We start from the raw sequence: 24422 nt of genomic DNA, 5'->3' as shown, positions 1-24422 counted from the left end.
AAACATTTTTTGAAATTCATTGAATATTTAAAAATAAAAAAAATCACAAATTCATTAAAAAAATATTTACTTAAGAATTAAGTAAAAGATTAAAAAAAAAAAAAATCAACTGGTGGCCACCGATTTATGTGGGAAAAGCATTTCCCTTTCCTGAATGGCTATGACATCTTTATTTAAGCACTTTTAGGAACAACCTTGATTCTCTTTCCCTGAAGATGGTTTTCATTTTCTAACAAAAACATCACATATCAACTTGCAAATTAAGGATTGACAGATGGCCTGCACAATGTTTATTAAGAATAAATCTTAGCATCAGCCACTATTTGCTGAAGCCGGGAGCACACCTGACGTGGCCTAAGGTGCATTTACAGTTTTCTCCCTACTACACATTCCTGTTTCCCCTTTCGTTTTCACTGCATTTGAATTTCACCCTACCTCACCCCCTCCCCCCCAACCCACGTCGCCCAACCTCTCCCCCATCCCCACCCCCGCATAGCAGCCCATTCTCCTCCGCGTCGCCCAGCCCATCCGAGCCCCCAGCCCATCCTTCCCATCCTCTCCCCCACCCCTGCATCCCTTGCCCTAGTTGACCCATCAACGATCCTCCCTCTGTTGAAGACATCTGCATAGGTTTGGTTGCTACTCTACTATTTTATCCTTATGTGGAATTTACTTCTAATTATTCTAAAGGCTGATTTGTAGGATATTAATGAAGTGATGCTCCTGCTAGAGCAATTTAGTTTATCTTTTTTTCTCCTTTGAATTAAATTGAACTTGGTGCCTTTCTATACTACCCGATCATGTTGTCTATATATCCATATGTCGTGAGGATTCTGACTCTCTCTCTCTCATCCTAGCCAAATGGAACTCCCTTTCAATATCTTCATGGTTACCGGGGACGTGATAGAGGAAGAGGAATGGGGGTAATTTGTTGTTTACACTTATGTTTTGAAATTAAGTTGTGTTACTTCATATTAAAAAAAATTAAGTTGGGTTACTGGATGTGTATCAAGCTTTAATCTGAGAACTTCATTAAAGACTAATTATCAACGTAGTTATGTGGGAGTTTCACCTTCTTCTTTTTTATCGGTAATCAATGAGTTTCACCTTTCAAGTCTCTAGATCAAATTAAGGTATTTTTTAGGAGTGAGTGCTGTATTTTGTGTTTATGAAATTTCAAATCTAATAAGAGATTTACACAATGTCAAGGTACTGCTGATGACATACCCCCGCCACCCTCCCCCCCAAAGTAAATCTTGATCTATGTAATGTCATCATGATTTGTAATTGATTAGTTTCTCTCATTGAATGTGGTTCTGGCATGAAATTTTGAACACATGCTGTGCAGAGTTCACGTCAAGGAAAAAAATTCTTTGAAGATTTTGATTTCATAGCTATGAACGAGAAATTTAAAAAGGATGGAGTATGGGGTCATCTTCGCAAGAGTAGTAAATCTCATTCAATGGACAAGGAAGGGGATGAAAAATTTGGCGATGAAGATGATACTCAAGAAGACGATGATCAATTACCAAAATTTGGGGTCAAGGTGATATTTGCTATTCTGTGTATCATTATGGCTAGATCAAGTTCTATTTTTTTTTTGCCGGGGGGGGGGGGGGTGAATGCTCTTTCTATGTATTTTTTTACTTCATTTATAATAAAAAGTTATTTTATGTCAGCAGCCTGTCTATAATAAGGATGATTTCTTTGATTCCCTCTCCTGCAATTCAATTGGTCACAAAATTCTCTGAGCAAATGAAGATAGACACAGAGGTAACGTTTGTTTTGATTTGTCACTCCCATGTGTTGAGAATTATGTCCAATATTTTTGCCTATTTGTGTGCAGAATTTTGGTGACTTTGCAAGGTATCAGGGTGGTCGAGGAGGTCGTGGACATGGGCATGGTGGTTACCATGGAAGGGGGTATAGTCATGTTGGGTGGTAAATGTAAAGCCAATCTGCTCACGACAGCAAACCAGTACTTGAGGGGTGTGCTTGTTATTGTTGTGTTCTCTCACATTTGACTATCCTGAAAATAAAGAGTAGGAAGTGCATTTTGATTTTAAATTTTGTCTAAATCTGTTTCCCTCATTTAACAGAAATTTTATTTGGAGTTAACAAAAGCACCGTTTAACAATTGCTTTATTGTTATTATTATTATTGTACAATTAGTGCCTGTTTATGTATGATTTGTAAACAAAAAAGAAGAAGAATAAGAGAAAAGTAGTGACTGTTTATGCACGAACGTGATCACTTGAATCCCGTTTTAAGCTTTTTCAATAAGGTAGGGACATGGTTTATACATAGAGTAGCATTCATTGCAAGTATAACCCTACGGTGTGTCCGCAATCATCATTGGTTGCTTCTGTAATATTTCCACACCATGGGAAGGCGATTAGTGCAACACGAACTTTTCCAAAATATAGCTTTTGATTTCTGCAATCTTTGGATCTATGCATGTATGAATGATGTGTCCCCCTGCAAATCGTTGCTACCATTGCAAACGTCGATCTGATATGACTTTCTTTAAGTTTTATCATAAACAAAACTCCAAGCTTCCGAAAGATAATTTGAGCCCGAAAGCTCACATTATATGCTGGAAACATTTGGTGGTAGAAGATAAAAGATAAAACCAGAGACTATCAAGTATTATTATTTTGATATTGTTTTGAGGGCTTACACTCAACAAACCTGAAGATAGCATTAGAACAACGATCGGATAATGAGTTGTCTAATCTTGAAAACTAAAATTAGCGGTTGTAACGAAGCAATAGCCATTATTGATAATTTGATAGGGTCTCAAAGTCACTTGAACCTACTTGCATGTGGTAACCAAGACTCTTTTGGGAGGAAGAGAAGGCATTCTTCCATGAAGCAAAGCCATGTTATCAAAGAAGAGAACATCACTCTTCTCCCACTTGAATTTGATGCTCTCTTTTTCAAACAGTACGTTGCCTTTGTGCATAAGAACTGCAAACCTAATAGAATCTCATATACAACGAGAAGATGACATGCACTCTAATGACAACCAAAAATGTAGCTTCAAATCATTTACAAACACGCCAGTATAATTGAAGTACCAAAGCTAAATACATTATCTGTTAGGGCCCCCACCCTCTTCTAGCTCAATATTAAAAAATAAAAGGTGTAATACTCTATCGTAAGGCTCAATGGAAGACAATGTAGACCCTTTGGAAGCGTTTTTGTAGTTAATTGTGGACGGAATGATAAATCCAGAGCCTGCACCCATTGCTCTTCCCGTGTAACATGAAGCCAGGGGTCCTTTCTCTCTTTCACCTAATCCATCACTCAATCCACCCAAAACGCCAACATCTGTCAGGGATACCTTCTTGGCTGCAAGTAAATTCAAATGAGAAGACAGTTATTATGAGAGGCAACCCATTTGATTATTGAAGTTATAGAGTTGTGTAGAACTCCATCACAACCATTGAGTATGATTAGGAAGGATCACAAGAATAAAGCCATACTTTGTGCAGAAATAATTAAACCAAAATAAGATTTTTCTGAACAAACTATTCACAAGATCATATTAGGCGCCAAGTGAGTAGAGGGGAGTTGAAGCTTAGATCTCAGAAAAATCTCAATCATTTAGTTTAATTACATTCATCTAATTACATGCAGAAAAATTTAGATTAATGCATTAATCTAATCTAGATTAATCCATTTATCGAATCTAGAAAATTTAATTTAATTACATGCAGAAAAATCTCAATCATTTATTTTGATTACATTCATCTAATTACATGCAGAAAAATTTAGATTAATACATTCATATAATCTAGAAAATTTAGTTTGATTACATCAAAAAACGAATAGGCGCCACACTGTTTTGCCATTTTAAAATTTGTGCTCAGTTCTTTCTTTAAATTGTTTTAGGTGTTTTGATACAACCAGAATTTGTGATCTAGACTACTTGTATTGAGTTTACGGGTTTGATTGTTGAATGATCTCTCCCCTGTATTTTTTGTTTAAGATGATTTGGAGAAATAAAACAATTGATTTTGAAACTCATTTGTCCTAGATTACTTGTAGTGACCTGCCTATGGCATTCATCGAAACTTGGGGGATCAATGAGCTGATATTGAAATGGAGATGAGAATTTTTCTTAGGAGGATTCAGTCTTCGTGTATGGTCGTGTTTTTGTTTCCCTTGGCAGTTCTGATTTTTTTTTTTTTTTTAAAAACTAAGAATGTCAGTTTCGAAATCTTATAATATATGAATCATGCAAACTGACCAAATAGATATGTATAACAACAACAAAAATCATGAACGATAAAACAAATATAAATACATTAAAAAAAAATCATTTCCAAATCCAAATCATCGATTCATGGCAAGACTATGTGCGACGGTGAGGGAGATAAATTTTCTAAATTCAGAGCAGAAATAATATTCCAAGAAAACAAAGATTAATGCTGGAGAGAGGATTCCGAAAGAGAAAATACCGGAGAGAGAGGGGCTGTGTACGAGAGGGATGGAGAAACAACTGAAAAATGACTGAGGAGCGAGGGCTGACAGATTTTTGTAAAGTTTTTCCTTCTAATGCACAATCTTTCTATCTCCACAATTTAGCTACAACTGATTTAGCCCAGAGGACTAAGATCAACATAAAGAAAAATGGGTAAACATTGAAAAATAACATTATTTCCTGATTACTTACTTTGAGAAAGAGAATGAACAAGCAAAAAAGAATACAACTGATTTTCTTCCCGATCTAAGCTCTTAACAGATAGGGAGGGACCCTAGGGCAAGAAACCACTCACCCTTTGATGGGGATGTGCAGATGGGCTGTGAAGACGGGCTCGGTGTCGCTTGAAAGAGAGACGGCGTTGTCACCGGCGACTGTGGGCAGAGGAGGTTTGACGCGAGCAGGGAGTAGATTCGACGCAGGCTGGAAGTCAACGCGGGGGGCAGAAATTTGAATGGGAATAATATCAAAACTTCCTACCGAAAATGGTGTGTTTCAAATAATTAAAAAAAAAAAAAGATTGCCACGTAGGGTGTACAAAATTGCACACCGCTACAGTGGCTGATGCCAATCAAAACTCGTTTATTAAACACCCCCCTCTCTCTTTCCTCTCTCTCTCTCCAGTCCTTGCCTAGATGAGGTTGAAAGGCCAAAATGGTAATTCCCACCACTTAACTAATATCTTCCACAGGCAATGGTGACTTCAATGATGTGTTGGATTTGTCAAATAATAGACCTGCCAATATATTTTTTTCAGTTACAATACATGAAATACTATCTCCACTATTTGACATCATAAAGCAACTCAAATAGAAAACCCATTATGCTCCATTGACTTATAGCCAATGCTAATAATCCCACTTAAGATGTTGAGTTTCGTTGTGGCTGGTAATGCAGCCACAGTTCCCCTCAACCATCATTGCAGAGGTATTAGCCCTTAAACAAACTTTTTTAGTCGAATTATATAAAGCCCCGCCTTGTCTCATTCTTGGTGGAGATACCATTATTTAGTTTTTAATACTTATATCCTTATGACAATGGCATTTAACTCTTATATAATGTGCCAACTTGACTTCTTATGCAAGTACAGAATATGGCCATGTTGAAGCTAATAGCGCTGCTCTTAGTTCCAATGGTTGGGATCAATTCTTGCTTTGCGGTGCCGAAGAGGAGAGCCATGTTGGCTGGAATATATGGCCAAGAACAAAGATATCATGTTCAGAAAGGAAAAGCAGTGGAAAGTAGAAAAGAAGAAAGCAAAGTTCAGTATGCCGATGACAGTATCGACAACCATCATAACATACCTAGACAGTATTACAGTGACTGGAGTGATACTTCTCGCGAAGAAAGTGGAGATGGTAGTAATGGTGGAAGTGGGTAATGGTTTTGATTCGTAGTTTTGTTTATGATTCTAATGCCGTCTCATGTGTTATTGTACTCATATTTAATTTGCTCATGGAATGCAAAGCTTTATGAGTAGGGCTGAGAATCAGACGGTCCGGATCAGATAAACTGACCGGACCGGTCCTGTTTGGATCGGTCCGGTGTAATTTCTAAGGGACCGAAAGGGTTCGGTCCAGTCCCGGTCCGGGAGTTTTTCACCCCGGACCGGACCAAATAGAAAATTAAAAAAAAATTATTTATATATATTATGTATATAATAATTGTATATAATTAATTATATAATTATATACGGTATAAAAAAATATTAATAGTAGACTATACTTATACTTATACTTATACTAATATAGTTATACTAAATCACTATAACTAATACTTCAACAATAGCTATAGTGATCTATACTAATAGTCTACTATTAATACTAATATACTATTATATAATTTATATAGTTATACTAATCACTATAATTAATACTATGTATAGCTATATAGTATATTTATCACTTTAATTAATATAATTTAATTATCACTAATAATTAATATATATAAATCATTATAGTTAATACATATATAGTTATACTAAAGCACTGATTCACCATAACTAATATTACTAATATATAGCTATATTAATGGTCTAATACTATTATAATTTATATAGTTATACTAATCATAATAAGTTAATAACTAAATCACTAGAAATATAACTATATATATTTAGTATGAATGTATTATTATATTATTTAATATATAACTATAATATATAGTACTAGTATATATTAATATATTATAAGAGTTATAGTATAAATATAATATATAAATTATGATATACTAAATTATCATAACAGTATAACTAATACTAATATATAGTTATATACTAATCACTATAATTAAAACTAATATATAGCTATACAATATGCTTATATAGTTGTACTAATACTATTAGTCTATTATATAGTTTAAGACTCAATTCTAATATAGGTTATATAGTTATAACTAATACTAATAATGTAGAATATAGGTTATATAGTTATAACTAATACTAATAATGTAGAATATAGTTATACTAACTAACTCATTCAGTATAACTAATATTACTAATATAATATAGCGAAATTGAATTACTAATAGTCTAATACTAATATAATTATATAGTTATACTAATCATAAATTTATAATAACTAAATCATTATAAGTCTATAACTATATATATTTAGTATCAATATATTACTATAGTCTTTAATGTATAACTATTAACTATAATATATAGTACTAGTATAACTGATCAAAATATATATATATATATATATATATATATAGTACTAGTATATATATTAATGTATTAACATATTATAAAAGTTATAGTATAAATTATAATATATCATATATTTGTAAATTTATAATAGTATTAGTATAGTTAGCTTAATATGTAATATGTTAGTATTAAATCACTATAATTACATAGAGTATTAGTAATAAGAGTATTACTATTATTTAATATAGTATTACATATAGTATTACTATCATTACATATAGTTATTAGTTATAGTATTATTACTAATAGACTAATAGTATTAGCGTATTACTAATATATATATATATAATAGTATACAATATGTATATATATTAAATATATCACAATATAATTACATAAGTATTAAACAAAATGTTATTAGATAAAAAAATATATATATATAATAGTATACTATATGTATATATATTAAATATATTACAATATAATTACATAAGTATTAAACAAAATGTTATTAGATTAAAAAAAAAAAAAAAAGAAGTCAATCGTGGACCGAATGGACAGACCGGACCGGACTGGACCGAATAGGATCGGACCAAACCGGTCCTGAGGGAGTTCGGTCCAGTCTAGGGTGGAAAAACCTTGGACCAAATAGGTCTAATTTGGTCCAGAAAACCTCCCCGGACCGAATCGGACTGGACCGAACTCATCCCCTATATGTGAGAATCTCGATTTCATCATTAGTAACTTAAATTTTCATCCAAGAATATTTAGGATCTAAATTGAAAGGCGTATAAAGAAGTTCTATCCTGTTCTTATTTGCAAAACATACTGATTGAAGCTTGCTTATTCATGCCATCAAAACTTGCATGAAGGAAGAAAAGATTATTGACAATCGATAATTGCATCAAAGATCTCTTTCTTGTACATTTATAAGGTAAATAAATAGAAAAATGATATTTGCATTATTATGATAAAATCATGAAAAAAATAAATAAATATGATACTCTTAAAAAAATTAATTATTAATAATAGATCTTACTTTTTTTAAAAAAGAATACGCGACGTTTGAATAACATCTAGTATCATTCCGATAAAAATATCTAATTTTGCAGCTAATGAAAAGCAAACTGGGATGACCCTCAAATGGTAAATTAAAAACCATTATTTCCTCTCTCCATAAAAATCAGAATGTTGCTCCCTACACCATTTTCAACTCTCTCCATCCATCCATACCTGTAGACAGCGCTAGCCTCAAATCCCTCTCTTCGTTTACTTTGTCACACAACACAAAATCGACATGTTCCAATGTCGACATTTTGTTTTGTTTTTTTTTTTTTTTTTTTTTTGCCGATTTTTTCATTGTACATTTATATATATATATATATATATATATATATATTTTCATTGTACATTTATATATATATATATATTGTGCATATTAATTGCATTATTAAGTTGGTAGACAGCTTTTGTAACATGTGATGGACGTAATTTTTACATTTTGTGTTTTCTAGTATGTTGGATATGATCATGAAGTTGAGTTCATATATATTTTGACGCTTTTGTGTTTGAAAATGAAGTTAATTTAAGATGGTGGACAAGTTTTATATATTTTGACTAATAGATTTTTTTTTTTTTTTTTTTGATAGGGACTAATAGATTATTGGAAGTTATGAAGAAAGGCAAATGTATTTAGAAAAAAAAAAAAAAAAATAATCATATTTTATTATTATATAGACTATAGAGTGTGATGACTAATTCAATTTAAGATTAAAGTTTTAAATAAATAGTCAAAAGACATAAAGGCATATTAGCCTAACTTTAACTATAACTTAAACCAGACTAATACTAATAATGCTATTTGACTCTTTTAAGTCTTGAAATCCCTTGCTCAAGAATACCTTTCTCCGCAGCAAACCACGGTTGCCCACAAGCCATCAACTAAAAATAAGCAGAAGAACAAAATTGAATATATTTAACTTTCTGGGATCTAATTATTGTCAATTCTAATCATTATAATCTATTGTGATATCCTATATAACAAGGATAAGAGTAGGTAATATATGAAATTCTACATTGCTTGAAAATGAAAAATTCTTACTCTTTATAAAATTCTAACGAAGCTTCAATTGTATCATTGACTAATCATTTTAAAGTTATATAATCATGTGATTTGAGTCTTTTATTAGAGCATTACAAATGATATGAGCAAGGCACAAACGATTTTTGTTTTTGTTTTTGTTTTTGTTTTTGTTTTTTTTCAATTTGTCTCTCTCCCATTTCTCTCTTCCTTTGGAAAGAAAAGTTTCTCCAGAAAAGCCTCTCTTCCTTTCCTTTCTTTTCGGCTTCATCTCTTTCCGCTTTCCTTGGGCCAATTTTGCACATCATTATTAACTCAGACACCCCGAACCAATGAAACCACATCAACCCCAAACCAATTAAACCATCGCCTCTCCAGTTACGGAATTCCACCTATCCAGAGTCCATTTCCACGGATGTGGTCATCACAGGTGTTGTGCATGACCGCCACACGCCTCCCCCATCCACGATCCATTTTTGCCGATGCGGCCATCACACTTCACAGGCAATCCGCATGACCACCAGACGCCACTTTGGGGCGTTTTCAACCTCCAATCATGATTTGGAATACCAACTTCTTTTACATTGTCACCAACTTATTTTTCAAAACTCTCCTTTTTTACCTTTTTCTCCATTCCCGTACTTTTCCTTCACAAGAAGCCTTCCACCCACCATCAAACACTACACGTTGTCCCCAAATGTCGGCCACCACCAGGCTATGCTCATTGGACTTGCTCATACAGCCTCACAGACACCGTAGAGGTCTTTCTCCCCTCTTCAAAGATAACTGCGTCCACTCGTCACAGGAAAATTTCTGCTCTACAGTCGAGACCAATGCTACCTGCCTTTTGGCCACCTTTTAATTCTACGCACTGTAGTAGTTCTAAACGGAACACTTACTGGGACTCTACATCATCTCTTTTTAAGTAATGCAGTGATATTCAAAAAATAAAAAATAAAAACTACTTTTGCATAAACATCAGCTAGATGTTTCCCGGCAGTTTCAATTTTAAACTTTGGAAACACTTATGCTAGCATACATCACATTTCTCTAACCAGAATTTGGATAATATCAGAAAATTAGATGTTTATGTGTAAAGCATAGCTAACGAAGATACTGTTAATGAAAATGCAGATTTTTTACAACTAAGATTAATGTAGATTTTCTTAGCATTGCTTTCCTGCAGAGGGAAATGGTGCTTCAAGTAATATTCTTCCTTCGAACACTTCTCCCGCTAAGACTAGATGGAGGAGCACCTTTACATGCACCGGGATGCATTGCAGGCACAACTTGGCCAATGCACGATTTCTTAGAGATGCGCACCCTTGGATACGGATGAATTTTGGCCAGCTCACGGACTCTGCGTAGCAACGAACTTGGTAAGGGCCGCAAGGAATGCTCCTGCTTTTGCTCAACCTGTATACACCATGCAATTAGCATTATCATTGTACCAAAACAAGTCCAGATTACATGTGCAACTTATCTCTGACAAACGAATTTGGAACCCCCAGTTTAGGATCCAGGGAGAGAGAGATAGACACCTTGTTCCCAAAAGCATTCATTGAACATTTAATGCTACTCAAGAAATTTGCTCAAGTAGCCATGAATGCTTTAAGATCCACTTTATGTGTCTATCTCTATCTCTATCTGGGAATGTGAATTCTTGACAAACAAACATAACAAATTAGAGCAATGCAGCATTAACTCCTTGTCGCACAAGAATGGTAGTAAATATCATAATAAGCTAGATAATGGAAAAGACCCTATTAGTGCAATCAAAGAAATCGAGAAAGCTAACCCCTTTCTTGTTTGGTTTTTCAGCACCGCTAGCTCTTAAAAGATTTCGCCACTTGTCCTGTATCATGCAAAGACCATAAACAAAACTTGAACTATATAAATACAACTGCTTCATCGAAAAAAGCATTGTAAAATACCCTGAGATCAATGGGTGTGCGATAAGCACTTGTTGAAAACAGGAGCCTTTTTATGTCAGTCCATCGGCCAACTCCATATTCAGAAATACCATCAACCAACTTTATCACCTCGGAAGGAGTCCACATCCTTTGATGCTTCCTCCTATCATGCTTAGATTTTTTTTTGGTTGCACAGTTATCTTCAGATTCAGATGAGAGAGGTTCCTTGTCAGAATCAAGACCCTGTACAGAGGGATACACAGCTAATATTCTGAAACTGCTGCACTATAAAGCTAACTGACAAATTTCAGCATTACAAGGCAAACAATATTTTCCCCTTGAAGGATGGAAAAGAACAGGAAACTAATCTACCATTAGATGTGGAAGATTAGATATTCATATAATCTATAGCCACTTTTCTTCCTGAAGATTTTCAGGCAGCTAACCTCTTAAGACCAAAAAAGGATGATTTCACCAGCACGGTACAACAAAAAGAACTAAAAAAAAAGTCTAAAAGAATAAGAATGTTGAAGGATATGATCCCAGGCATGATTATTACAAGAGAAATGATAGTTGCAGTCTTGAGTGCGTAAGTGCCGTGTAATCACTTTAAAAAAAGTGAATAAATACGGGATCCACATAAAAATAATAATAATAATTTTTTAATAGTGGACCCTACTATTTTTCAAAGTGACTGCACGGCACTTGCGCACTCCACGACTGTATGTAGCATTACTCTAATGACCATTCAGATATTGATATTGGCATGTACAAGGGATTAATTTCATTGTATCCCCATGCCCACATTCTGCTTACACTATCTGCTTGGATCTTGACAAAAACAAGGCCAGCAATCCGCAACTGGCAACAGATAATTTTATAATTTCTATCTGTTATTGTCTTATGAAAAAAAAATCTATCTACCAAACTGAGATTGGACACACGTCAACTAAGTCATGAAAACATGTGTAAGTTTGCATAAGCTCATGCAGACGATTTTTGGGTGGGGTAGAAGGGGAGAGAACTTTTAAGAATTTTCCATTATAAGTTTTATGAAACTTCTAAATTACTGAAAGAAATGGAGGATCTACGGGGTTAAAAACTTTCCCTACCGATTGTGGCACCAGTTTCTTTGGACGTCCCCTCCGCACTCTAATACCACATAAAGATTTCTCCTCATGAATCACGGTCGATGCTCTACGTCCTGTATTATGAAGTTCATTACAAGATTTGACCTTCAGACTTGTATCTTTTGTAGAAGCCACAGGATATTTTTCTCTTCCCTTCAAATATCCTGATTTTTTAGATGAAGACTCTTCAATGTACCTTCGAGTAGGCTTACGCAATCTCTTCTCTCTAAGAAATTCATCAATCCTGCTCACTTCTAAAGATCGCTTTCCAGTCCCAGTAGACAAGATACCACACGCTAAAAGATTTTCGTCATGATCCAAGTCATTAAGTTTTCTTAACTCAATTGAAGCCATGTGGATACCGTCTTCAGCTGGTGGTTGACACCCACATTTGCTCATGAAGCCACCATGCAACTTGCAAGTTACTATCTTGTCAAGAACATCGTTCTTGCATTCAGATTCTAGAATAGTTGCTGTTGATGATTCGGATATACCTACAGCACCATTGCAACTTCCACTTAATCCAGGAGACGGACTCTCTGAGCTTGAGTTTCCCAAACACGTTGCCTCACTGGGACCAGAATCCAATTTTTTTTCAGCAAATTCAATGTCTGTACTTGGAGAGGAAAAGGACAAAAATCACTACAATGACTGTCATACGATCAGATTACAATAACTGATAAACACAAAAGGCATTAAAAAAATTTACCCAGAAGAAAATCTTCGCAGTCACATGCGCCGGAGAGACCATTTGTTGCATCCAGATCATCCACTTCATCAAGTTCATCCAGCAATCCATCAAGAACCTACTAAATAGCAATACATCAGAGATGAAGTACAGAGAATAATTCTAGTAAGGGTCACAGAATAGCGATCTTGGAATAGTTCACAAAAGGGGATGAAAATCCATACTTTCAGCAAGCCAATAATAAAGGTTGTTTCCACAAGGCAAAGAGAAGAGTGTACAATAATAATTTTGACGTGTAAATATACACCAAAACGGATACGTACTTCAAGTTGTAAGTCTTCTCCTTCCTGGGTTGTATTAGAATCCAAACAACCTTAAGACAAAGAAGGATGTTCACCAGTATTAGAAATACAAACAAATTAATCAAAAATAGGGGAAAAATAACATCAAAGGAAAATTGTTAAGTCAAAGAAATCTTCAACCCCGCATGCACAGCTATTGGGATTATCTTTGTCGATCAAATCAACCTAGGTACTGGTGTCCATATCATGTTAGTTTAATATTTGAAACACTTAATGTAACGCCCAACCCACATGGCCTATACTCCAAAAGAACTAGTCAATGATACAATTGGAGCCCAATTGGAACATTATAAAGAGCAAGAACTCCTTCACAAGCAATGTGAAATCTTATACACCACTTACCCTTATCCTTATCATATGGGGCATCACAATCTCCCCATCTTAAATTCCCGATGTCCTCATCGGGCCTATCCTTCGTAAGTGGCACGGCTCAAATCCCACATTTATGATTGGGATAAGGCTCTGATACCATTTATAACGCCCTAGTAGAAGGCCCAAACCACATTACCTATACTCCAAAAGGACTAGTCAATGATACTATCGAAGCCTCATTGGAACCTTATAAAGAGCAAAAACTTCTCATTCCCAAGCAGTGTAGGATCTCATTCACTAACTACCCTTATCCTTATCATGTGAGATATATTCTATTGGGGTGTTACAAATGATATCAGAGCCTTATCCCAACAAAAAATGTGGGACTAGAGCCGTGCCACCTACGAAGGACAGGCCCGACGAGGACGTTGGGAATTTAAAGGGAAGAAGATTGTGATACCCTATATGATAATGATAAGGGTAGGTGATGTATAGGATCCTACATTGCTTGGGAATGAGAAGTTCTTGCTCTTTATAAGATTCCAATTAGGCTCCAATTGTATATTGACTAGTCCTTTTGGAGTATAGGCCATGTGGTTTGGGCCTTCTATTGGGGCGTTATAAATGGTATCAGAGCCTATCCCAACCAGAAATGTGGGACTTGAGCTATGCCACCTATTAAAGACAAGCCCGACGAGGATCTCGAGAATTTAAGGTGGGGAGATTGTGATATTCCATATGATAAAAATAAAGGTAGATGGTGAATGAGATCCTGCATTGCTTGGGAAGGAGAAGTTATTGCTCTTTCTAAGGTTTCAATGAGGCTCCAATTGCATCATTGACTAGTCCTTTGGCAGTATAGGTCATGTGGTTTGAGCCTTCTATTGGGGCGTTATACTTAATGCATTCAACTATGTAATGTGTACAGGCATGCATTAAAAAGGCAATATTACAAGTCAATACAGAATCTGCCTTCCACTTGTAATCTATTTCAGACACAGAAAACTATGAAACAACTTAAGTAGAAACACTCTGAAGGAATCAGGAATCTATATCAAACTTTATGATGGAGTTATGAACATTCTTAGAAACTCTACTCCAACATTGTCTTTCTGTGCAACCTATGGATGTTCTTTCATTCTTGTCTCACTTCTGTGCTACTAATTTCATATTCAACCTACTAATTTCATATTCAACTACAAATGGTTGGTTTTGGGTGGGTGTTTATTTACACATGAAACTTCTATTTTCTTCTCTCTGACTGAACGTGAGGAGTTTTAAGTACAACTTTTAAAGATAAAGGCATCAGCTAAGAGGACACTAAATTCATAGAATATTACCATTATTCAATGCTAGTCCAAACCCAAATCCACACGAAAAATCTTCAATTTGAAAGCATTTTTCCAGACTCTCCTCACCAAAACTTAAGACTCCATCTACCGAAACATGCTCATTTTTTGGTTCCGCGAGTAAGTGCTCAACTTCAATTGCTTCATCTTCTAAAGCAGAAACACAAGATTCATCTTTCTTTACCTGTAGAAACACAACCAAAGGATGTCACAAAAGAAACATCAAAAGAGGCAGCAAAACAATTAGGCCAAAGGTCAGGGAACAGACAGGCATGTTATGTGCTTCATATGAATCAAGACATGCTTCAAGCAAGAGATCCAAATACGTACTCTTGAGACACCACTACACTCTTTACTTGTGCTAACATCATGCAAAGGAAAAATTCAAGGATACAATGCATGTTCAAGAAGGAAAAGAACTATATCCAAAGTGAGTGAGCCAGTAAGTGCTTTTTACCATAAGGATGATGACTAACTCAATTCCCACTCTTTTGATGGAGAGGAACTCCGGAGACCATACAAACACAACCTGTCTTTTACCCAGTTAAATCTCAGACCCGTGTCACATACCCACAGCATATGGATTAGGTAAATGATCAATTTTTACTAATGGGACGCGGCCCCTAGAAATTGTTTGCACCCAAGGCTCGAACCTTAGACCTAGGGAAAGCATACGCTCATGACCAAGGTCCTTACCATTTGATCCAATCCCTAGGGGTTAACTAGCTTGATTCCCATAGATTTACGAAAAACATTGCTTCAACTTCTGAAAAAACTCTCAAAATCCTTGTTTCAACTTATTTGATGTCTTATTTCCCATAACTAACTTTTGCAAAAGGCATGGCCCAAGTAACACCAACTACAATTCATTATCATTATCCTACCAGGTTCCAATCCTTTTTTCTTTGTTGACAAGCCAGCTTCCGATCATATTTCTGCTATTTAAAATGAGTTTCGTTGTAATACCTTACTAGACGTAGAGCAGAAGTTTCCAATGAGGTCTCATAAATAAAGGATTCCCAATTGCTTTCAAATTGTTTGAATTTGATTAGATTGGATGTCATCAATAAACAGCTTTTTATTATTCTATTTACTAAATTATATATATATATATATATATATATATTTAATGTTGGGGAACCTCTCCAAGGCAAGGCCATTCAGACCCACTCCTGCAGAGTAAACCCCAGTCTCATGCACTGCACCCTCGAAAGTTTTCCTACACTGAACTGGTTAAATCGTTGGCTTTTCACCAAAGACTGTGGCCCCAAAAGATTGTTTGCACCCATGAGGTGTTGAACCTTGGACCTTGAGGGGAGTGGTACCCCAAGACCAAGGCCTTCACCACTTGGGTTTGATCAAGACCGTTTTATGATTAAATAGAAGACTTATCTCATTTTTTTCAGTTCAACACACTCAATTCTCCTCCTACTTAATTCATCTAATTTTAAGCTTCTTACTTGATGATATATTCATACCTATAATCTAACTCACCATGTACCTATAAAAGAAAATTTCTGTCACCATATAAGCTTTGTTGTGGAAATAGAGGCATTGAGTAGAATGCTATCAGCGGCTGTAAATATCACATTTCTCAGTGAGCTGTAGAATAACCAAGAGCTCATGAAACCTCATATCTTGTTCATTGATGATTGTCTGATATTTTGTGAAGGTATCCAAGACCATATCTGTGACATCCCGTTTTTACGTGTATTTTCACTCAAGGAGCATTTTAATTTAATTAAAATATTAGTTCTTTTATTTTAAATTATTGTATTTTAATTCCGTTTTTACGTGTATTTTCACTCAAGGAGCATTTTAATTTAATTAAAATATTAGTTCTTTTATTTTAAATTATTGTATTTTAATTGGATTTATTTAGTTGTAATATTTGTTTTGTGGAGCTTTCTTAATATTAATTATCGTTTTGATTTTATTTAGTTTGTTTTTGGATTTAAAATTATGTTGTTGTTTTTATTAGTTATTTATTATATTTTAGCTTGATGTGGTGTTTAAATTATTTTAATCGTTTTATAGCTTTTAAAATTGTTTTCATTGGATCAGATTCTGGACTCCAGAGGTGAGAATTGGACCTCATTTCTTTTCCCCATCTTTTCTTTTTCTCTTTTTTCTTTTTCCTCTTTTCTTTTTCTTTTTCTTCTTTTTCTTTCTTTTTTTTTCTCTTTCTTTTTCCTCTCTGTTTCAACGGCGCGCGACCCAGCCCCCCCCCCATTTCCGTCAGTTTCTTCCACCGCCCAGTTCGCCGCCGTTCCGCCGCCGTGCAGTGCACCGCCCCCACCGGTCGACTCCCCTCCAGCCGGTGATCACCTCCCTCAATTTTCAAGCCAGCCGTTAGCCGCCACGCATGGCTAGAAGTCGCGGCACCCTTTCCTTCCAGCTCCGTCGTGCGCCACCCATTGCCGTCGCCGTTGCTTCCATTTTCTTCTCCACCCACCGGCGACCTCACCCCTCCATTTTCAGCCCCCCAAACGCCGCCGTTAACCACCACGAACACCACCCAAGCCGCACGGTTTTGTGCTCCCCACGCCGCTGTGCCTCCGCCGTTGGCCACCACTTTTTCACCACATCATCACCGGCATCCCAGCTACCTAACCCACCCAACCCCAGCTCCAATCCGTCATCGGTGAAGCTCAACCAACCCACTTTCCGTTTTGGACTTTTTGGCCTTTCCACCGCCACCCAGGGCCAACTCTCACTTCCACTAGCTTCATAAATACCTCTAGGCCATTCCCTATCAATCCCAAGTCTTGGTTTGTCTCCGTTCGAAAGTGGGTATTTTACAACCCACGGCTACAGTGTATTTTACACTGTTACGTTGCTTTTTCTCTGCCGTTTGCAGCTCCTTGATTCTTCGAAAATTATCATATAGCGATGTAAGTAATTTCCAAACTCTATTTTAGATTTAAATATATTATTTTTGATAAGAGATTTAAATATATTATTTCTTTTTCAATAAATTCATTTGACTAGTTGGTTAATTCCGGACTGAGTCCAAGGAGTCGGGGGTCGGATGGATTGAGGATGAAGTTGTTTGTTATTGTTGATTTTATTATTTGTTGGATGGATTGTGTCTTGAAGTGTGCATTGCATGATGCATTCATGTGCTTTTATTAAATTGAGAAAAACTGATTTTATTTGTGTAAATGGATTTCCGAGTGCGTGTGTATCACGACCCCAAGCCGGGATGGGGTATTATCTCAGTGAAGCTCCTCTAGTCACTCGGGAGTGGATAATACTGAGTGACATTCCCTGGGTTGTCGCAGGCGACGACCGGATCGCACGATACAGTAACGCTGTCGTGTTGACTCCGTGGTCCCTAGGCTGGTGGGGACTATAGGATGGCCTAGTCTAGGTACGCGCTGGGCACGAGAATGGGTATCGCTCGTTTAGGTGTCACACGCGTAGTCGTTACCTACGGTGTGGCACAGGAGCCAGAGTGTGCAGATGATCCCTAGGGGAGATCATAGTGCATGCAATAATTGGAACGGGTTTTGGATATTGGATACGAGCCATTTTTCTGGGAAAATGGCGAGGTTTGGCTTGAGGTTGTTGTGATCAATTTTCTAGGAAAATGGTGGTTTCCTTGTTTTGGGCCATTATCTGGGATAATGGCAAGGATTTGTTTAAAGGATATGTTTTGGGCCAAAATGGAATTTTTGGCGTGTAGAAAAATGTGAATTTATGGGATATGGGCATTTAGCATTCTTTCATGCATATTGTTGAGTTTAATATGTTTTTATCTTGTGGCGTTTGGATCTTTACTCACTTGCGGCACCATTTTGGTACCGTAGATTTTGATGCAGATGTCGAGGAGGAGGCTGAGCCCGAGGAGGCGGCTCCGCCAGAGTTTGATTTGGAGTTTTTATGCCTTGTAGTTAAGTTTTGAAACGATATTTGAGACTTGTAATATTTTATTATGTATATTTTAAATGGGTTTGTAGTAAACAAAAAAATTCTGGTACTTAGTTATAAGACTTTTATTATCCGCTGCGTGTTTTTATTGTACACTTGTTGCATGTGCACACACTTAGCACTTGGCGATAGGATGGTGACCCGTGTTGTCATCATCCCGACGCTTCGATCTCCACGTGTCCGTACGTGGGAATTGGGGGCATCACAATATCCATCCTTTGAATTGTTTATTCCTATGTTTTGAAGCTGTCTAAAGGCTGAAAATCAACTTGGCCAAGATAGAATAATACTTTCTGGAGCAATGGACAATAGTGGCAGTTTGGCAAGCATCCTTGGCTGTAGGGTATCATCTTTATCCATGAAGTATCTGGGTATCCCATTGGGGGTGCCATTTAAGGAAAAATCCATTTGGAATGGCGTTATGGGAAAGATGGAATGACGCTTAGCAGAGTGGAAGCAGCTATACTTATCCAAAGGAGGGCGGCTTGCTTTCATAATGAGTACTCTCTCGTACCTACCAACCTAGTTCTTATCTCTCTCTTCCCTAACCTAGTAGGTAAAGCCCAACACTTTTGAGGAGCTTCAAAGGGAAATCTTGAGAGAGGAATTGCAATGAGTTCAAGTTCCACCCAATCAAGTGGTCTAAGATTTGCATCTCAATTTTATCCAGTGGCTTTGGCATTAGAAATTGTTTTTGTTCAACAAAGTTCTATTGGGAAATGGTTATGGCATTATGTTATGGAGGGAAGCGTTGTTGAGTTTGGTGGTGGAAATCAAATACGGTATCATATTGGGAGGATGGTGCTCAAATGAGGTTAACAAGCCTTTTTGGGTCAGGTCATACAGTAATGAGATGACAAATCTAGAATTAGACTTTGGTACGATGTGTGGTACCTGGATCAGCCATTGCATACAAGCTACCTGCAGTTGTTTTGATTATCTATCACAAGGAGGCTTCAGTTGCAAAAACACTTACAGGTCTTTGATAATTCCCCAATGGGTCGTTATTTTTATTTGATCAGCTCATGATTGGGAGATGGAGTTGTTCTCTTCGCTCTTCAATTGGTTGCATTCGAGGTTGAGTCATGGATCTTTGGAGTTAAATCCTTTTCAATGCACACATCTAGTCATCTCTCAAGTTAGCTCTTCATTTCCATCACTTGTGCAATAATTCTGACTCCATCACTTGGTCTGTGAGTTTCACTAGAGCTGTACAGGATTGGGAGATGGGGGACATCACTGAGTTCTATAGAGTGCTATATTCACTGAAGTTAAGGACAGGAAGGGAGGACAAACTACTTTGGACTGGCACAGGGAACAAGAAATTTTCAGTTAGCTCATACCATAAAGCCTTGTCGACCCACTCCTCCAATGCTTTCCCTTGGAAGAGCATTTGGAGGAGCAATGTTCCCCTCAAAGTCGCTTTTTTCGGTTGGGTGGCCTCCCATGGTAATATCTTAACAATCGACAAACTAAGAAAGCGTGGAGTTTACATAATGGACTAGTGCTACATGTGCAAACATAACGGGGAATCAGCAGATCACCTTCTCCTTCATTGCGAAGTAGTTAAGGATTTATGGGATGCAATCTTCTCGAGGCTTGACATTGCATGGGTCATGCCCAAGAGGGTGATAGACCTATTGTCTTGTTGGCAAAGGATTAGGGGCAATCGCCAGATTGTTGCTGTATGGAAGATGATACCTTTATGCCTAATGTGGTGCACATGGAACGAAAGAAATGGCCGCTGTTTTGAGGATAGGAAACGCTCCCCAGACAGCTTTAGGGACTTTTTCTTTCATACTTTGTTGCTTTGGGCCTCTTCTATTGCATGGAATAGAACGGGTCTTAATGATTTGTATGCTACTCTCCGTAGCACATAGTTTTGTAACTAGGCTTTTTCTTGTATACTCCCTGTGTACTCGGGTTTTGCCTATTTATGAAGATCAATAAAACTTATTTTACCTATCAAAAAAAAAAATTCCTTGGAAATGTATTTGGATAAACAAGGAGCCCTTTAAGGGTAGCTTTTTTGTGTGGATGGCCATTTTTGGGAAGATTTTAAGAATGGGTATAATTTGAGAAAGATACATCTGTATTGGTGTTGTGTATGCAAGAAAAATGGAGAAAGTATTGATTTTCTTCTGCTATATTGTGAGTTGACTAGGGACTTATGGGCAGTAATATTAGTACTTTTGGAATTGAGTGGTTATGCCCTAGAATGTGTGAAGTTTGCTTCTTGGTGGAACCCTTACGGAATTCACGAGAATTTAGACATTTGGAGGATGGTCCCTTCATACTTAATCTGGTGTATTTGGAAAGAAAGAAATGCCTGAACTTTTGAAGACCTTGAAAAGACAACAGAATTAAAAGCCATTGTATTCAACAATCTTTATGCTTGGATAGTTCTTCATAACAACTCCCAATTATCAGACTTATTTCTTGATTCAACAATCTTTATGCTTGGATAGCTGTTCATAACAGAATTAAAAGCCATTGTATTCAACAATCTTTATGCTTGGGTGTATCCTTTTGTATACTTGGGTTGCACCCCCTATGCTTTTGATAAAATTAACATCACATATTAAAGAGCTTCCACATAACTAAAAGAAACAGAATGTAAATACCCTACAACTATATGGTGGTGTGATTCATTCCAGCAGGGAAAATATCATATTGGTGATTATCAGTGGAAACTTGACAGAAAAGCACAGAATCTCGGGGTTTTTATAATTAATTGTAGCCATAGGAAGGTTTATGATCTCAAACTATTTATAATAATTTTCAAATCAAACAATTCATACATATATTTATCCCATTGATCCCATAATGGCTCCACAAAATATTAGAAATTAGTAATGTATGTAATTCCTTTCTTTGCAAGTTGCAATGTGGGAAGAAAATAAGTCATGCCAAATTAAAAAAATGATGCAGTTGTGTTACGTGCAAAATATCATAGTTATAGAACCCCCATTAAGATATTCTCACCTTCTGGCACTCAACGTTGGCAACCTTCTTATGCAGAGCTTCTTTCTCCATTTCATTTATACTCTTAAGCTTGGCCTTACAGATTCATATATGCACCGCTTTGCTCGTTTTGCCTACCACTTAGAAGGAAGGGGCATATCGGTAGAGATAATTTTCATAGCCATCATAAAATCCCCCGTTAGCCAGATTATGCAGATAAGATTGATTATCATAATATTATTTATTATAAAAAAGGATTGATCATCAAAAAATATGAAGTGGGGAGGAAACCGACAAAACGAGAATAAAACACAAAATTTTATAGATGAATAGCTTCATAGAAAAGGGAAATTACTGAAGAAAGAAAAGGCTTTAACATATTTGTGAACACTTAAAAAATTAAAAGGAAAAAAAAAAAAAAGAAGGCATTTTGCATTCATCTCTTATAACATTATAGCTACCATTGAGTACATTCTTCTGGATAGTCTAATCTTTTCGAAGCCTCTTTCATTACAGCAAAATCTAAACCACACCTATCAATCAATCTTTGAAGTAGACAACCTCTTATAGAATCTAATATTCTAGGTTTTGATATGATAGGGTTACCCCAAGTTGTTGGAACTAGTGAAGCATTTGGTTTTGGGTCTATGGTAAGAATTAAATTGCTTCTAGTACTCTCTTTGACAATACAGTGCTTACTAATTGTGCTACAAGTCCAAAATGCTGATCAAGTTTAGCACTTCACATGTAAGTTAATGGGCCTGGCCCAAGTGAGGTATTTTTCAGACATTTAACTCCAAATACCAACATTAAAAGGATACAAGGCTACTCAAACTTAAACATAAGCATAAGGATTAACACACTGCACTCTCTCAATCAACAAGTTCTTCACATAATAACATATCATCCCATATACCAATCAATCGCCAATACATCTTTTTTACTACCATCCTAGACTTTTCTCTGGTGCACACTACCAAACAATGGTGTAACAATTCCTGTACTAGAGTATATCTAAAGATCCTAAAAGATTTTTTTTTTCTTTTTTGATAAGTAAGATCCTAAAAGATTTCATCAGTTCATATTCCGTTTTAATTTCCAATTGCATCATCATAAGTGAGGACACTAATACACTATTTTCTTTTTTGATAGGTAACAAATGCAGAGAATCAAGAATGGGACATCAAAGGTGGAAGATCTTGCTAATTGAGGTTTGGTATCATAATGAAGTTGATATGATAGGCAGAAAACAAATTTACTGTCTGCATTGACTTGTTGCACTAGTTATCCGACAACACTGAAGAAATCATTGAAATAAAATCAAGCTATTGTTACAACTGTAAAAAAAGAATGCATACAAGGAATCAGTACTAGGACAAATTAAGTATAGATAAGCCTCTCCAAGCAGAAGATAAAGTATTAAAAAGAAAATAAATGAAAGCTAAGTTAGGGGCAGATAAATTGAAGTAAACTAGAGAATCAAAACGATCGATCACTATATTCTTCATTATCTAGGACCACATACAAAAAAGCCATTCACGGCCATAAAGACAGTTTCTTTAAAAAAAAAAAAATTAAAAAAAAAAAAAAAAAAAACACAGAGAAAGAGAGACGATAAATAAGCAGTTAAAAACTATTTGGCTAAGTTAAGTCAAACGTGACTATTTTAATAAACAAAAGGAAAAAAAAAATAGAAAATACAAAAAAAAAGAAAATATGAACTCAGGATTTGTCTGTCTGAATCATATTCTTCGTTTTGCCAGGATATAAACAGAAAGTAAGGGAAATAATATATAAAAATGGATACCTCATTCATCAGTAAAGTTAGCCCCAACGAGCTCAAACTCTCTGATCTGTGAGCTCAGAAATTCTAAACAAAAAATAAACAAATTCAAGATCTATCAGAAGAAAAGGAAAAAAAAGGCGAGAGGGAGAGAGATAGAGAGAGTGAGGGGGAGAGAGATCTGACCTGTGAGCAGTAGAGAGAGAGCGAGAAAGAGATGTCAGATAAATTCGAGCGAATGTTCGAAACCGAAAAGCCTCAAAACCGCCAAAAAGCGACACGAAATTGGGGCTACAGGCTACTCCTTGCTTCTTTTTATTTTATTTTTTAATCTTTCTGTATAGTTTTTGATATACATATTAGACGGAATCGAAATATTTTGTTTATTTATGTAATTTTTCACAGAAAGTGACTAATTTGTGTTTGGGGTCCGCTGCGACTGCGAGCGGCTGTCCTAAAGATGAACACGTTGTAAACGTTACTTTTCGGCTTTGCCATTCGGACAACCGTCGAAAACTCAAAGCTGACGTGGCTCCACCTATGGCGCACACACGGTACATCCATTTTCGATAAATTTCTTTTCGTGCCATCAGGCCGCGCTAGGTTCAGATTTTTTATTTTTTATTTGGTGTAATGATTAATGATACGTTAGTTCTTTTTTATATTTTACGGTCAACCACCCCACGACATAGTCATTAAAATTCGCTAATGAAACCTAAATTTTAGTAGAGATAAGCATAACAATCCACAATTATGATCTCCTACG

At 36.0% G+C, this 24422-nt stretch overlaps 3 protein-coding genes across 5 annotated transcripts; 1 reads left to right on the top strand and 2 right to left on the bottom strand.

The window, feature by feature from the left end:
• The first annotated feature begins 456 nt into the window (after window positions 1-456).
• On the top strand, window positions 457-2212 carry LOC122278015. The gene is made up of 4 exons (XM_043088059.1): window positions 457-630; window positions 1349-1546; window positions 1683-1773; window positions 1847-2212. The coding sequence occupies exons 2-4, from the start codon at window positions 1419-1421 to the stop codon at window positions 1943-1945; spliced, it is 318 nt and encodes a 105-aa protein (XP_042943993.1). The 5' UTR covers window positions 457-630; window positions 1349-1418; the 3' UTR covers window positions 1946-2212.
• A 782-nt stretch (window positions 2213-2994) lies between these two features.
• LOC122278635 lies at window positions 2995-5493 on the bottom strand. The gene is made up of 3 exons (XM_043088816.1): window positions 5437-5493; window positions 4785-4965; window positions 2995-3354 (listed from the first exon to the last, which is right to left on the bottom strand). The coding sequence occupies exons 1-3, from the start codon at window positions 5491-5493 to the stop codon at window positions 3095-3097; spliced, it is 498 nt and encodes a 165-aa protein (XP_042944750.1). The 3' UTR covers window positions 2995-3094.
• Window positions 5494-10170: 4677 nt separating this feature from the next.
• Window positions 10171-24073, bottom strand: LOC122279181. 3 transcript variants are annotated; one of them, XM_043089582.1, is made up of 10 exons: window positions 23843-24070; window positions 23681-23743; window positions 21895-22013; window positions 14968-15160; window positions 13277-13326; window positions 12975-13071; window positions 12248-12876; window positions 11157-11378; window positions 11021-11077; window positions 10171-10638 (listed from the first exon to the last, which is right to left on the bottom strand). In XM_043089582.1, exons 3-10 carry the CDS (start codon window positions 21943-21945, stop codon window positions 10423-10425), a joined length of 1515 nt encoding a protein of 504 aa, XP_042945516.1. In that variant the 5' UTR covers window positions 21946-22013; window positions 23681-23743; window positions 23843-24070; the 3' UTR covers window positions 10171-10422. The 3 variants fall into 3 exon arrangements, with proteins under 3 accessions (XP_042945516.1, XP_042945517.1, XP_042945518.1); XM_043089583.1 differs by having other exon boundaries at window positions 21895-22007; XM_043089584.1 differs by lacking the exon at window positions 21895-22013 and having other exon boundaries at window positions 23843-24073.
• Window positions 24074-24422: the final 349 nt, after the last annotated feature.

Source organism: Carya illinoinensis, chromosome 10, assembly GCF_018687715.1.
Source record: "Carya illinoinensis cultivar Pawnee chromosome 10, C.illinoinensisPawnee_v1, whole genome shotgun sequence".
Lineage (NCBI taxonomy): Eukaryota > Viridiplantae > Streptophyta > Magnoliopsida > Fagales > Juglandaceae > Carya > Carya illinoinensis.
Note: the sequence above shows the minus strand (reverse complement) of the source record. Positions and strands in the feature narration are given on the sequence as shown.

Excerpts from the sequence above, each read along its gene's own strand:
- LOC122278015 (XM_043088059.1), top strand. The coding sequence starts at position 1,419 with ATGGAGTATGGGGTCATCTTCGCAAGAGTAGTAAATCTCATTCAATGG. Across the intron at positions 1,547-1,682 it reads TACCAAAATTTGGGGTCAAG|CCTGTCTATAATAAGGATGA; the intron begins GTGATATTTGCT and ends TTATGTCAGCAG. Across the intron at positions 1,774-1,846 it reads AAATGAAGATAGACACAGAG|AATTTTGGTGACTTTGCAAG; the intron begins GTAACGTTTGTT and ends ATTTGTGTGCAG.
- LOC122278635 (XM_043088816.1), bottom strand. The coding sequence starts at position 5,493 with ATGGTATCTCCACCAAGAATGAGACAAGGCGGGGCTTTATATAATTCG. Across the intron at positions 4,966-5,436 it reads TATATAATTCGACTAAAAAA|GAAGTTTTGATATTATTCCC; the intron begins GTTTGTTTAAGG and ends CATTTTCGGTAG. Across the intron at positions 3,355-4,784 it reads CTGCACATCCCCATCAAAGG|CCAAGAAGGTATCCCTGACA; the intron begins GTGAGTGGTTTC and ends ATTTACTTGCAG.
- LOC122279181 (XM_043089582.1), bottom strand. The coding sequence starts at position 21,945 with ATGGAGAAAGAAGCTCTGCATAAGAAGGTTGCCAACGTTGAGTGCCAG. Across the intron at positions 13,327-14,967 it reads TGGACTAGCATTGAATAATG|GTTGTTTGGATTCTAATACA; the intron begins GTAATATTCTAT and ends CTTTGTCTTAAG. Across the intron at positions 12,877-12,974 it reads CTGCGAAGATTTTCTTCTGG|ACATTGAATTTGCTGAAAAA; the intron begins GTAAATTTTTTT and ends CTCCAAGTACAG.